Source organism: Anomaloglossus baeobatrachus, chromosome 2 (assembly GCF_048569485.1).
Source record: "Anomaloglossus baeobatrachus isolate aAnoBae1 chromosome 2, aAnoBae1.hap1, whole genome shotgun sequence".
Lineage (NCBI taxonomy): Eukaryota > Metazoa > Chordata > Amphibia > Anura > Aromobatidae > Anomaloglossus > Anomaloglossus baeobatrachus.
The window spans coordinates 652690856-652704994 of NC_134354.1; the positions used below are offsets into that span (position 1 = coordinate 652690856).

A 14139-nucleotide genomic window follows, 5' to 3' on the forward strand; every position below is an offset into this window, starting at 1 on the left:
GGGGGAGGAGGATACCAAGTATGCTCCAGCCCTCACTGCCGACGTCCATTCGGCCGTCCCGTCGTTACCCCTGACTGGCAGGCCCGGGAACGGGAGTATATGGTACTAGGCCGCAAGAGCCGGGGACTAAAGTTAAAAACGCGTCCGGCAAGCAGGCGCGGTCGGCGCGGTAGTCCCGGTCTCACCAACCACACAGCAACCGCTGCGGCGTTTGCAACCCAGGTGCTGCATGCAGCGTCCCCAAAGGGGACATAGAGTACCTTATGGATGCAGGGCTCTGTCCCTGACGATGTCCAGTCTCCTGTCCGTCAGAATCCCCCAGGGGCTGCGGATGGAGCCCGGTCCCAGTGCATGGCGACCGGTTAGGAACCCCCTCTCCCATCAGCTGCAGAGCACATTCTGTGATTCTCCACCGGCAGAATCATACTGAGAGCCATATAACAATGGCTGCCGGCGTTCCGAGGGGAGGAGGGAGCCGAGGGCGGAACCACAAAAGTGCGGGAATCTGCGCCCCATAGTGAACAGTGAGGGGGGAGGAGGACACGAAGTGTGCTCCAGCCCTCACCGTCGGCGTCATACCGACCGTCCCGCCCTTCCCCCTGACTGGCAGGCCCAGGGGCGGGAGTGTAACATACTAGGCCGCAAAAGCCGGGGACTAAAGTAAAAACCGCGGCCGGCGCGGTAGTCCCGGTCAAAAAATCCACACCGCAGTCGCTGCAGCGTCTGAGGCCAAGGTGCTTCATGCACCGTCCCAAAGGGGACACAGAGTACCTGTAGATGCAGGGCCATGTCCCTGACGATACTCAGTCTCCTGTCCAGCAGATTCCCCCTGGGGCTGCGGAGGGAGCCCGGTCCCAGTGGCTGGATGACCGGTTAGGATCCCACTTCACCCAGAGCCCCTAAGGGATGGGGAAGGAAAACGGCATGTGGCTCCTGCCTGTGTACCCGCAATGTGTACCTCAACCTTAACAGCACCGCCGACTCAGTGGGGTGAGAAGGGAGCATGCCGGGAGCCCTGTTAGGGGCCCTCTTTTCTTCCATCCGATATAATCAGCAGCTGCTGCTGACTAAAATATGGAGCATTGTGTGAATGTCAGCCTCCTTCAACACAAAGCATAAAACTGATGGGCCCGTGATGCACGGGAGGGTGTATAGGCAGAGGGGAGGGGTTACACTTTTTAAAGTATAATACTTTGTGTGGCCTCCGGAGGCAGTAGCTATACACCCAATTGTCTGGGTCTCCCAATGGAGCGACAAAGAAAATATATATATATATATATGTATCTTCTGCTACTGGCTACAGTTATTGCTACACCATCATCCTACAAGATCTTTTAATCTAGCTAGGTTGTGACCATATGGGTATTCAATTGATGTCTACTAGTCAAACGGCTGGAGAAGAGAAGTATATTCAGTGTGTAGACGTTACCTCCTCATCCTCAGCTGCTTTCAGTGACACAGATTCATCACCCACCGCATCCTCGGTTTCCTCAATGCGCGAGCTCCGTCTGGTCCGACCCTCCTCGGCACTGTTGGCTTGAAGGTCCTGTCGTCCCACCTTCTTTCCTAATGCAAATTTCAACCTGTAGGATATCATGATACAAGGACAGGGTGTACAATAAAAAATGATTCTTCATTATCTTCTATCCTTTTTAGTTATATACTGTATTAAAAAGCAGGCATCACTAAGATTTTTTTCATTTTATTTTTTTTTTTGTAAATAAAAACCCGCAAGAGCTGCACTGGGCGTTTGTTTATAAACCGTTTATATATAATAAAAAAAAACAAAAACAAAAACAATTCAGGAATGTTCACTGTCATTTACACTTATGTCCAGTTTTTAAACGTCTTGCAGATAAGGTAACAAGATATCAAGTCTTGAAAGAGCAAAAAGAAGGGAATTTTGTTACTTACCGTAAATTCCTTTTCTTCTAGCTCCTATTGGGAGACCCAGACGATTGGGGTGTATAGCACTGCCTCCGGAGGCCACACAAAGCATTACACTAAAAAGTGTAAGGCCCCTCCCCTTCTGGCTATACACCCCCCGTGGGATCACGGGCTGCTCAGTTTTAGTGCTAAAGCAAGAAGGAGGAAAGCCAATAACTGGTTTAAACAAATTCACTCCGAAGTAACATCGGAGAACTGAAAACCGTTCAACATGAACAACATGTGTACCCGAAAAAACCAACAATCCCGAAGGACAACAGGGCGGGTGCTGGGTCTCCCAATAGGAGCTAGAAGAAAAGGAATTTACGGTAAGTAACAAAATTCCCTTCTTCGGCGCTCCATTGGGAGACCCAGACGATTGGGACGTCCAAAAGCAGTCCCTGGGTGGGTAAAGAAATACCTCATGTTAGAGCTGCGAAGACAGCCTTCCCCTACGGGGAGGTAACTGCCGCCTGCAGGACTCTTCTACCTAGGCTGGCGTCCGCCGAAGCATAGGTATGCACCTGATAATGTTTGGTGAAAGTGTGCAGACTCGACCAGGTAGCTGCCTGGCACACCTGCTGAGCCGTAGCCTGGTGTCGTAATGCCCAGGACGCACCCACGGCTCTGGTAGAGTGGGCCTTCAGCCCTGATGGAACCGGAAGCCCCGCAGAACGGTAGGCTTCAAGAATTGGTTCTTTGATCCATCGAGCCAGGGTGGCTTTTGAAGCCTGCGACCCTTTGCGCTTACCAGCGACAAGGACAAAGAGTGCATCCGAGCGGCGCAGGGGCGCCGTGCGGGAAATGTAGATTCTGAGTGCTCTCACCAGATCTAACAAATGTAAATCCTTTTCATACCGAAGAACTGGATGAGGACAAAAGGAAGGCAAGGAGATATCCTGATTAAGATGAAAAGAGGATACCACCTTAGGGAGAAACTCCTGAATGGGACGCAGCACTACCTTGCCCTGGTGGAACACCAGGAAGGGAGCCTTGGATGACAGCGCTGCTAGCTCAGACACTCTCCGAAGAGACGTGACCGCCACTAGAAAGACCACTTTCTGTGAGAGACGAGAAAGTGAAACATCCCTCAGAGGCTCGAAGGGCGGCTTCTGGAGAGCAACTAGTACCCTGTTTAGATCCCATGGATCTAACGGCCGCTTGTACGGAGGGACGATATGACAAACCCCCTGCAGGAACGTGCGCACCTGAGAAATTCGTGCTAGACGCTTCTGAAAAAACACGGATAGTGCCGAGACTTGTCCTTTAAGGGAGCCGAGCGACAAGCCCTTTTCCAACCCAGATTGCAGGAAGGAAAGAAAAGTAGGTAACGCGAATGGCCAGGGGGATACTCCTTGTGCAGAGCACCAGGATAAGAAAATCCTCCACGTTCTGTGGTAGATCTTAGCAGAAGTGGACTTCCTAGCCTGTCTCATGGTGGCAACGACTCCTTGGGATAATCCTGAAGACGCTAGGATCCAGGACTCAATGGCCACACAGTCAGGTTCAGGGCCGCAGAATTCCGATGGAAAAACGGCCCTTGGGACAGTAAGTCTGGTCGGTCTGGTAGTGCCCACGGTTGGCCGACCGTGAGATGCCACAGATCCGGGTACCACGACCTCCTCGGCCAGTCTGGGGCGACGAGTATGACGCGGCTGCAATCGGATCTGATCTTGCGTAGCACTCTGGGCAAGAGTGCCAGAGGTGGGAACACATAAGGGAGCCGGAACTGCGACCAATCTTGCACTAAGGCGTCTGCCGCCAGAGCTCTTTGATCGCGAGACCGCGCTATGAACGTCGGGACCTTGTTGTTGTGCCGCGACGCCATTAGGTCGACGTCCGGCACCCCCCAGCGGCGACAGATTTCCTGAAACACGTCCGGGTGAAGGGACCATTCCCCTGCGTCCATACCCTGGCGACTGAGGAAGTCTGCTTCCCAGTTTTCTACGCCCGGGATGTGAACCGCTGATATGGTGGATGCTCTGTCCTCCACCCACAGCAGAATCCGCCGGACTTCCTGGAAGGCTTGCCGACTGCGTGTCCCTCCCTGGTGGTTGATGTATGCCACCGCTGTGGAGTTGTCCAACTGAATTCGGATCTGCTTTCCTTCCAGCCACTGCTGGAAGGCTAGTAGGGCTAGATACACTGCCCTGATTTCCAGAACATTGATCTGAAGGGTGGACTCCTGCTGAGTCCACGTCCCTTGAGCCCTGTGGTGGAGAAAAACTGCTCCCCACCCTGACAGACTTGCGTCTGTCGTGACCACTGCCCAGGATGGGGGCAGGAATGATCTTCCCTGTGATAATGAGGTGGGAAGAAGCCACCATTGCAGAGAGTCCTTGGCCGTCTGGGAAAGGGAGACTTTCCTGTCCAGGGAAGTTGACTTCCCGTCCCATTGGCGGAGAATGTCCCATTGAAGTGGGCGCAGATGAAACTGTGCAAACGGGACTGCTTCCATTGCTGCCACCATCTTCCCTAGGAAGTGCATGAGGCACCTTAAGGAGTGCGACTGACCGTGAAGGAGAGACTGTACCCCTGTCTGTAGTGACCGCTGCTTGTCCAGCGGAAGCTTCACTATCGCTGGCAGAGTATGAAACTCCATGCCAAGATACGTTAGTGATTGAGTCGGTGACAGATTTGACTTTGAAAAGTTGATGATCCACCCGAAAGTCTGGAGAGTCTCCAGCGCAACATTCAGGCTGTGTTGGCATGCCTCTTGAGAGGGTGCTTTGACAAGTAGATCGTCCAAGTAAGGGATCACCGAGTGTCCCTGGGAGTGCAAGACTGCTACCACTGCCGCCATGACCTTGGTGAAAACCCGTGGGGCTGTCGCCAGACCAAATGGCAGAGCTACGAACTGGATATGTTCGTGACCTATCACAAAACGTAGAAAACGTTGGTGCTCTGTAGCAATCGGCACGTGGAGATAAGCATCTTTGATGTCTATTGATGCAAGGAAATCTCCTTGAGACATTGAGGCAATGACGGAGCGGAGGGATTCCATCCGGAACCGCCTGGCGTTCACATGCTTGTTGAGCAGCTTTAGGTCCAGAACAGGACGGAACGAGCCGTCCTTTTTTGGAACCACGAAGAGATTGGAGTAAAAACCTTGCCCTTGTTCCTGAAGAGGAACAGGGATCACCACTCCTTCTGCTCTTAGTGAGCCCACCGCCTGCAGAAGAGCCTCTGCTCGGTCGGGATGTGGGGAAGTTCTGAAGAACCGAGGTGGAGGACGAGAACTGAACTCTATCCTGTACCCGTGAGACAAAATGTCTGTTACCCACCGGTCCTTGACCTGTGGCAGCCAAATGTCGCAAAAGCGGGAGAGCCTGCCACCGACCGAGGATGCGGAGGGAGGAGGCCGAAAGTCATGAGGCAGCCGCCTTGGAAGCGGTTCCTCCGGTTGCTTTCTTGGGGCGTGAGTGAGCCCGCCAGGAATCTGAGCCCTTTTGCTCTTTCAGAGTCCCTTTGGACGAGGAGAATTGGGCCTTGCCAGAGCCTCGAAAGGACCGAAACCTCGACTGCCACCTCCTTTGTTGAGGTTTGCTTGATCTGGGCTGGGGTAAGGAGGAGTCTTTACCCTTGGACTGTTTAATGATTTCAGCCAATTGCTCACCAAACAGTCTGTCTACAGATAGTGGCAAGCTGGTTAAACATTTTTTGGAAGCAGAATCCGCTTTCCATTCTTTTAACCACAAAGCTCTGCGCAAAACCACCGAGTTGGCAGACGCCATTGAGGTACGGCTCGTAGAGTCCAGGACAGCGTTGATAGCATAGGTCGCAAACGTAGACATTTGCGAAGTTAAGGACTTCACTTGCGGCACTGCTGGACGTACGATAGAGTCCACCTGTGCCAGACCAGCTGAAATAGCTTGGAGTGCCCACACGGCCGCGAATGCTGGAGCAAATGACGCGCCGATAGCTTCATAGACAGATTTCAACCAAAGGTCCATCTGTCTGTCATTGGCATCTTTAAGTGAAGCCCCATCCTCCACTGCAACTATGGATCTAGCCGCAAGCCTGGAGATTGGGGGATCCACCTTTGGACACTGGGTCCAGCGTTTGACCACGTCAGGGGGAAAGGGATAACGTGTATCCTTAAGACGTTTGGAGAAACGCTTGTCTGGATAAGCCTGGTGTTTCTGGACTGATTCTCTGAAGTCAGCGTGGTCCAGAAAAGTACTCAGTTTACGCTTGGGATATCTGAAATGGAACTTCTCCTGCTGTGCAGCTGCCTCCTCTGCAGAAGGGGCAGGGGGAGAAATTTCCAACAGTCTATTGATGGCCGCTATAAGGTCATTTACCATGGCGTCACCATCAGGAGTATCCAGATTGAGAGCGGTGTCAGGATTAGACTCCTGATCACCCTCCTCTGTCTCATCACGCAGAGACTCTTCTCGCTGAGACCCTGATCCGCGTGATGACGTGGAGGGTCTCTCCCAGCGAGCTCGCTTAGGCTGCCTGGGACTGTCATCTGAATCAGAGCCGTCAGGCTGAGATGCCTGGGACCCCCTTGAAGCACGGATTAACTCCAACTGAGGGGGACCGGGGAACATTGACGCAGCAGTGTCCATGGTCTGAGTGACCGGCCTGGCCTGCAAGGTCTCTAGGATTTTTGTCATAGTGACAGGCATCTTGTCAGCAAAAACTGCAAACTCTGTCCCCGTCACCGGGACAGGGTTCACCGGTGACTCTGCCTGGGCCACAACCACCATAGACTCCGGCTGACGAAGTGGCACAGGGACCGAACATTGCACACAATGGGGGTCATTGTAACCTGCCGGTAGATCAGCCCCACAAGCGGCACAAGCAGCGCTTACAGCCTGTGTCTTGGCACCCTTGCGTTTTGCGGATGACATGTTGTCGTCTCCTCAGAGCAATATAGGGTATACAGCCAAGAAGCGACCTTACAGTGCAATATATATATATATATATATGGTATAGGGAAAAAAATACACCAATATAACACTGTGGCACTAGTGGGGCCAGCACTAATGTGCTGCTTACCGCCCGCTTAACGCGGGTGTTCAGAAATCCCTTGTCTGGGTCTCCCAGAGCCTGTGTCCGTTCTCCAGCCAGACTGCATGTAGGAATGGCTGCCGGCGTCCTGTGGAGAGGGGCGGGCCCTGGGCGTGTGCCGACAAAGAGCGGGAACTGGCGTCCCACTGTGCCCAGTGAGAGGGCTGGAGTATGTAAATCAGACTCCAGCCCTCGGCGCTGACTACCGTACAGCGTCTCTCCCTTGCCCTGATTGACAGGGTGGGGGCGGGAACGAAGCGGAGCTAGGCCGCAAAAGCCGGGGACTAGATTTAAAAGCGCCGCCGTCGTAAAAGCACGGTCGGCGCTAAGTCCCCGGCGCACCACAAGTCTCAGCCGCGCCGCCGCTCCAGGGGCGGCCGGCGCGGTAGTCCCCAACACATAAAGTCCCTCAGGGAAACTGCAGTGACTGTAACCCCAGCGCGCAGCGCTACTGTCCCCGGCGCACTAGCACACCCAGCAAGCCTGGAGTGTGCGCGGCCTGTCCCTACGGGGACACAGAGTACCTGAAAGTCGCAGGGCCTTGTCCCTGAACGGTACCCAGCTCCATATCCAGCAGGTTCTACGGGTCTGTGGATAGAGCCCGGCCTCAGGGCTTGGGGGCCGGTAAGATCCCACTTCCTCAGAGCCCTCAGGGGGATGGGGAAGGAAAGCAGCATGTGGGCTCCAGCCTCCGTACCCACAATAGGTACCTCAACCTTAACAAACACCGCCAATAAGAATGGGGTGAGAAGGGAGCATGCTGGGGGCCCTAGTATGGGCCCTCTTTTCTTCCATCCGATATAGTCAGCAGCTACTGCTGACTAAACAGTGGAGCTATGCGTGGATGTCTGACCTCCTTCGCACAAAGCTTGAAAACTGAGCAGCCCGTGATCCCACGGGGGGTGTATAGCCAGAAGGGGAGGGGCCTTACACTTTTTAGTGTAATGCTTTGTGTGGCCTCCGGAGGCAGTGCTATACACCCCAATCGTCTGGGTCTCCCAATGGAGCGCCGAAGAAAAAAGGGCAGAGAAAACCTTTCAGCCTTTTTGCTGTTACCTGCGAAGTTTGCCCTCTATTATCCACTTGTTTTTCCTATAATTGGACATGTTCTCCAGAGTTTTATCAATTTCACTGCAGAAACAATGGAAATGTAATGTCGATGAGTTTACATGAATTAAGCTTAACATTTAAAAGGCAAATAAGTTTTATGAAAATCCATAAGTTAAAAAAAAAACAAAAAAAAACCCTTACCTGATAATCAGAGTACTGGCATTGAGTTCATTAATAAGAAACGCAAGCACAGCGGCTTTGGAGTGGGGTGGATGTGCCTGAAATGGATGAGTGCGGAGGCTGTCACAGAGCTCAATGTCACCACCATACGCCTCGAGGAAGATACGAAGTATTTCAGACACATTTTCCCTGGTTAAAATGATTTCGGAAATTTTTTCTCCTAATATTTTCAAAGACTGGAGATAAAAAAATGATAAACATCACATGTGAGGCACTCCTAAAGTAAACCATATAGAATGCTTAAAAGAAAGCAAAGATTTCCAAAGCCATGTGGTTACCTGGCAGAATGATGGAAGTCCAGGGTGAAACAGTGCAACCCTTAACAGTTTCACCAGCAAGTCTTGTACCTCTCCTAAACTGGCATCCATATTGAAGAGTCCTTCCTGGAGAGTGAAGAGGCTGGGCACATCCTTAGCATCATTTAATCCAAAAACTTTTCCATAAGTCTGTAGAAACTCTATAGTCATTAAACATTGATGGAAGGCACTACCGGGCAACATTACTCCTGGAACAGGGGGCAAGTCAGGTAATGGCTGAAATGAAAATCAATGGGCAATAATAAATTAATAAATTATTATTAATCCCCTAACATCTTCTGAGGAATGTTATAATGATTGTCCACCATTATACAACTACTTAAAGGGAACCTGTCTCCAGATTTTTCCCTGTTAAACTAAAAGAATCCCCTTCTGCAGCTCCTGGGCTGCATTCTATGAAGGTGCACCTTGGCCCTGACTCCCCTTCCAAACCCCAAAGAAGGGAATTTTGTTTACTTACCGTAAATTCCTTTTCTTCTAGCTCCAATTGGGAGACCCAGACAATTGGGTGTATAGCTACTGCCTCCGGAGGCCACACAAAGCATTACACTTAAAAGTGTAAGGCCCCTCCCCTTCTGCCTATACACCCCCCGTGGGATCACGGGTTCCTCAGTTTTAGTGCCAACGCAAGAAGGAGGAAAGCCAATAACTGGTTTAAGAACAAATTCAATCCGAAGGAACATCGGAGAACCGAAACCATTCAACATGAACAGCATGTGTACCCGAAAAAACAAAAATCCCTAAGCAACAGGGCGGGTGCTGGGTCTCCCAATTGGAGCTAGAAGAAAAGGAATTTACGGTAAGTAAACAAAATTCCCTTCTTCTTTGGCGCTCCATTGGGAGACCCAGACAATTGGGACGTCCAAAAGCAGTCCCTGGGTGGGTATAATAACCCCTCGAGATAGGACCGTAAAAACAGCCCTACCCTACAGGTGGGCAGTCGCCGCCTGAAGGACTTGTCTACCTAGGCTGGCGTCCGCCGAAGCGTAGGTATGCACTTGATAGTGTTTGGTAAACGTGTGCAGACTCGACCAGGTAGCCGCTTGGCACACCTGCTGAGCCGTAGCCTGGTGTCGTAATGCCCAGGACGCACCCACGGCTCTGGTAGAATGGGCCTTCAGCCCTGAGGGAACCGGAAGCCCAGCAGAACGGTAGGCTTCAAGAATTGGTTCCTTGATCCACCGAGCCAGGGTGGATTTGGAAGCTTGCGACCCCTTGCGCTGACCAGCGACAAGGACAAAGAGTGCATCCGAGCGGTGCAGGGGCGCCGTGCGGGAAATGTAGATCCTGAGCGCTCTCACGAGATCCAACAAATGCAAATCCTTTTCACATTGATGAACTGGATGAGGACACAAGGAAGGCAAGGAGATATCCTGATTAAGATGAAACGGGGATACCACCTTAGGGAGAAACTCCGGAATCGGGCGCAAAACCACCTTGTCCTGGTGAATCACCAGGAAGGGAGATTTGCATGACAGCGCTGCTAGCTCGGACACTCTCCGGAGAGACGTGACCGCTACTAGAAAGGCCACTTTCTGTGAAAGGCGAGAAAGGGAAACATCCCTCATAGGCTCGAAAGGCGGCTTCTGAAGAACAATTAGAACCCTGTTCAGATCCCAGGGCTCTAACGGCCGCTTGTAAGGAGGGACGATATGACAGACCCCTTGCAGGAACGTGCGTACCTGAGGAAGTCGTGCTAGGCGCTTCTGAAAAAATACAGATAGCGCTGAGACTTGCCCCTTGAGGGAGCTGAGCGACAAACCTTTTTCCAACCCGGATTGCAGGAAGGAAAGAAAAGTAGGCAATCCAAATGGCCAGGGAGAGACTCCCTGAGCAGAGCACCAAGACAAGAATATTTTCCACGTCCTGTGGTATATCTTGGCGGAGGTAGGTTTCCTGGCCTGTCTCATGGTGGCAATGACCTCTTGAGACAATCCTGAACCCGCTAGGATCCAGGACTCAATGGCCACATAGTCAGGTTCAGGGCCGCAGAATTCTGATGGAAAAACGGCCCTTGAGACAGCAAGTCTGGTCGGTCTGGTAGTGCCCACGGTTGGCCTACCGCGAGGTGCCACAGATCCGGGTACCAAGACCTCCTTGGCCAGTCTGGCGCGACGAGGATGGCGCGGCGGCAGTCGGACCTGATCTTGCGCAGCACTCTGGGCAACAGAGCCAGAGGTGGAAACACATAAGGAAGCCGGAACTGCGACCAATCTTGAACTAAGGCGTCTGCCGCCAGAGCTCGGTGATCGTGAGACCGTGCCATGAAAACTGGGACCTTGTTGTTGTGCCGAGACGCCATTAGGTCGACGTCCGGCATCCCCCAGCGGCGACAGATCTCCTGAAACACGTCCGGGTGAAGAGACCATTCCCCTGCGTCCATACCCTGGCGACTGAGGAAGTCTGCTTCCCAGTTGTCCACGCCTGGGATGTGAACTGCGGATATGGTGGAAGCCGTGTCTTCCACCCACGTCAGAATCCGCCGGACTTCCTGGAAGGCTTGCCGACTGCGAGTTCCTCCTTGGTGGTTGATGTATGCCACCGCTGTGGAGTTGTCCGACTGAATACGGATCTGCTTGCCTTCCAGCCACTGCTGGAAGGCTTGTAGGGCAAGATACACTGCTCTGATCTCCAGAACGTTGATCTGAAGAGTGGACTCTTGCTGAGTCCACGTACCTTGAGCCCTGTGGTGGAGAAAGACTGCTCCCCACCCTGACAGACTCGCATCTGTCGTCACTACTGCCCAGGATGGGGGTAGGAAGGATTTCCCTTTCGACAATGAGGTGGGAAGCAGCCACCATTGAAGAGAATCCTTGGCCGCCTGAGAGAGAGAGACGTTGCTGTCGAGGGACTTCGACCTCCCGTCTCATTGGCGGAGAATGTCCCATTGTAGTGGACGCAGATGAAACTGCGCGAAAGGGACTGCCTCTATTGCTGCCACCATCTTCCCAAGGAAGTGCATGAGGCGTCTCAAGGGGTGTGACTGGCCTTGAAGGAGAGATTGCACCCCTGTCTGTAATGAACGCTGTTTGACAAGCGGAAGCTTCACTACCGCTGAGAGAGTATGAAACACCATGCCAAGGTATGTTATCGACTGGGCCGGGGTTAGATTTGACTTGGAAAAGTTGATGATCCACCCGAAACCCTGGAGGGTCTCCAGCGCCACGTTCAGGCTGTGTTGGCATGCCTCTTGAGAAGGCGCCTTGACCAGCAGATCGTCTAAGTAAGGGATCACGGAGTGTCCCTGAGAGTGTAGGACTGCAACTACAGCTGCCATGACTTTGGTGAAGACCCGTGGGGCTGTCGCCAGACCGAAAGGCAGGGCTACGAACTGAAGGTGTTCGTCTCCTATGACAAAGCGTAGAAAACGCTGATGCTCTGGAGCAATCGGTACGTGGAGATAAGCATCCTTGATGTCTATTGATGCTAGGAAATCTCCTTGAGACATTGCGGCGATGACGGATCGGAGGGATTCCATCCGGAACCGTCTGGTTCTCACGTGGTTGTTGAGAAGTTTTAGGTCCAGAACGGGACGGAAAGACCCGTCCTTTTTTAGTACCACAAACAAATTGGAGTAAAAACCGTGACCTTGTTCTTGAAGAGGAACAGGGATCACCACTCCTTCCGCCTTTAGAGTGCACACCGCCTGCAGGAGAGCATCTGCTCGGTCGGGAGGCGGAGACGTTCTGAAGAATCGAGTTGGAGGACGAGAACTGAACTCTATCCTGTACCCGTGAGACAGAATGTCTCGCACCCAACGGTCTTGGACCTGTGGCAGCCAAATGTCGCCAAAGCGGGAGAGCCTGCCACCGACCGAGGATGCGGAGGGAGGAGGCCGGAAGTCATGAGGAAGCCGCCTTGGTAGCGGGTCTTCCGGCTGTCTTTTTTGGGCGTGACTGAGCCGGCCAAGAATCTGAACTCCTCTGATCCTTTTGAGTCCTTTTGGACGAGGAGAATTGGGACCTGCCCGAGCCTCGAAAGGACCGAAACCCCGACTGTCCCCTCCTCTGTTGGGGTTTGTTTTGTCTGGGCTGAGGTAAGGATGAATCCTTACCCTTGGACTGTTTGATGATTTCATCCAAGCGCTCACCAAACAGCCTGTCACCAGAGAATGGCAAACTGGTTAAACATTTTTTGGAAGCAGAATCTGCTTTCCATTCCCTTAACCACAAGGCTCTGCGTAAAACCACGGAGTTGGCGGATGCCACTGCCGTACGGCTCGTAGAGTCCAGGACAGCATTAATCGCGTAAGACGCAAATGCAGACATTTGAGAGGTTAAGGATGCCACCTGCGGAACAGATGTACGTGTGACCGTGTCAATCTGTGCAAGACCAGCTGAAATAGCTTGGAGTGCCCATACGGCTGCGAATGCAGGAGCAAACGACGAGCCGATAGCTTCATAGATGGATTTCAACCAGAGCTCCATCTGTCTGTCAGTGGCATCTTTAAGTGCAGCCCCATCCTCCACTGCAACTATGGATCTAGCCGCAAGCCTAGAGATAGGGGGATCCACTTTGGGACACTGGGTCCAGCTCTTGACCACGTCAGGAGGAAAGGGATAACGTGTATCCTTAAGCCGTTTGGAGAAACGCTTATCTGGATAAGCGTGGTGTTTCTGGACTGACTCTCTAAAGTCAGAATGGTCCAGAAAAGTACTTAATTTACGCTTGGGATACCTGAAATGGAATTTCTCCTGCTGTGAAGCTGACTCCTCCACTTGAGGAGCTGTGGGAGAAATATCCAACATTTTATTGATGGACGCGATAAGATCGTTCACTATGGCGTCACCATCAGGAGTATCCAGATTGAGAGCGGTCTCAGGATCAGAATCCTGATCAGCTACCTCCGGCTCATCACACAGAGAATCTTCCTGCTGAGATCCTGACCAGTGAGATGATGTAGAGGGCCGCTCATAGCGAGCTCGCTTAGGCTGTCTGGGACTGTCGTCCGTGTCAGAGCCATCACCCTGGGATGCATGGGACACCCCCGGAGCCCGGAGCTGTTCCAACTGAGGGGGGCCAGGGAGCAATGAATCAACAGTGCCCATGGTCTGAGATACCGGTCTAGACTGCAAAGTTTCTAGAATCTGAGACATAGTCACAGATAATCTATCCGCAAAAATTGCAAACTCTGTCCCCGTCACCTGGACAGTATTCACAGGTGGATCTCTCTGGGGCACCTCCAGCAGAGGCCCCGGCCGAGCAGGGGGCACAGGGACCGAACACTGCACACAATGGGGGTCAGTGGAACCTGCCGGTAGAAAAGCCTCACAAGCGGTGCAAGCAGCATAAAAAGCCTGTGCCTTGGCACCCCTGTTTTTTGCGGACGACATGCTGTATTCTCCACAGAGCAATCTAGGAGGGTATATAGCCAAGAATCACCAGCGACCGTTTAGTGCAATGTATAGCATGCAAGCATAAAAATACAATTGAACACTTCGTCACTAGTGGGGACAGCACCGGAGGTGCCGCTTACCGCCCGCTAAAGCGGGTGTGTAGTCGCCAGAATCCCGTGCCTGGGTCTCCCAGAACTTGTCTCCCCTTTCCAGCTCAGCCTGCACACAGGAATGGCTGCCGGCGTTCTGTG

At 52.6% G+C, this 14139-nt stretch overlaps 1 protein-coding gene across 3 annotated transcripts in view; it reads right to left on the bottom strand.

Annotated features, from left to right (window-relative positions):
- Positions 1 to 14139, bottom strand: part of BAZ2A (bromodomain adjacent to zinc finger domain 2A) — a 242209-nt gene that overhangs the window by 101490 nt on the left and 126580 nt on the right. For all 3 annotated transcript variants that reach the window (XM_075337014.1, XM_075337013.1, XM_075337012.1), the window contains exons 14-17: positions 8514 to 8768; positions 8197 to 8411; positions 8002 to 8076; positions 1430 to 1583 (exon numbers count right to left, since the gene is read on the bottom strand). In XM_075337014.1, the coding sequence (XP_075193129.1) occupies positions 1430 to 1583; positions 8002 to 8076; positions 8197 to 8411; positions 8514 to 8768 (699 nt within the window). The remainder of the gene's footprint in view (positions 1 to 1429; positions 1584 to 8001; positions 8077 to 8196; positions 8412 to 8513; positions 8769 to 14139) is intronic.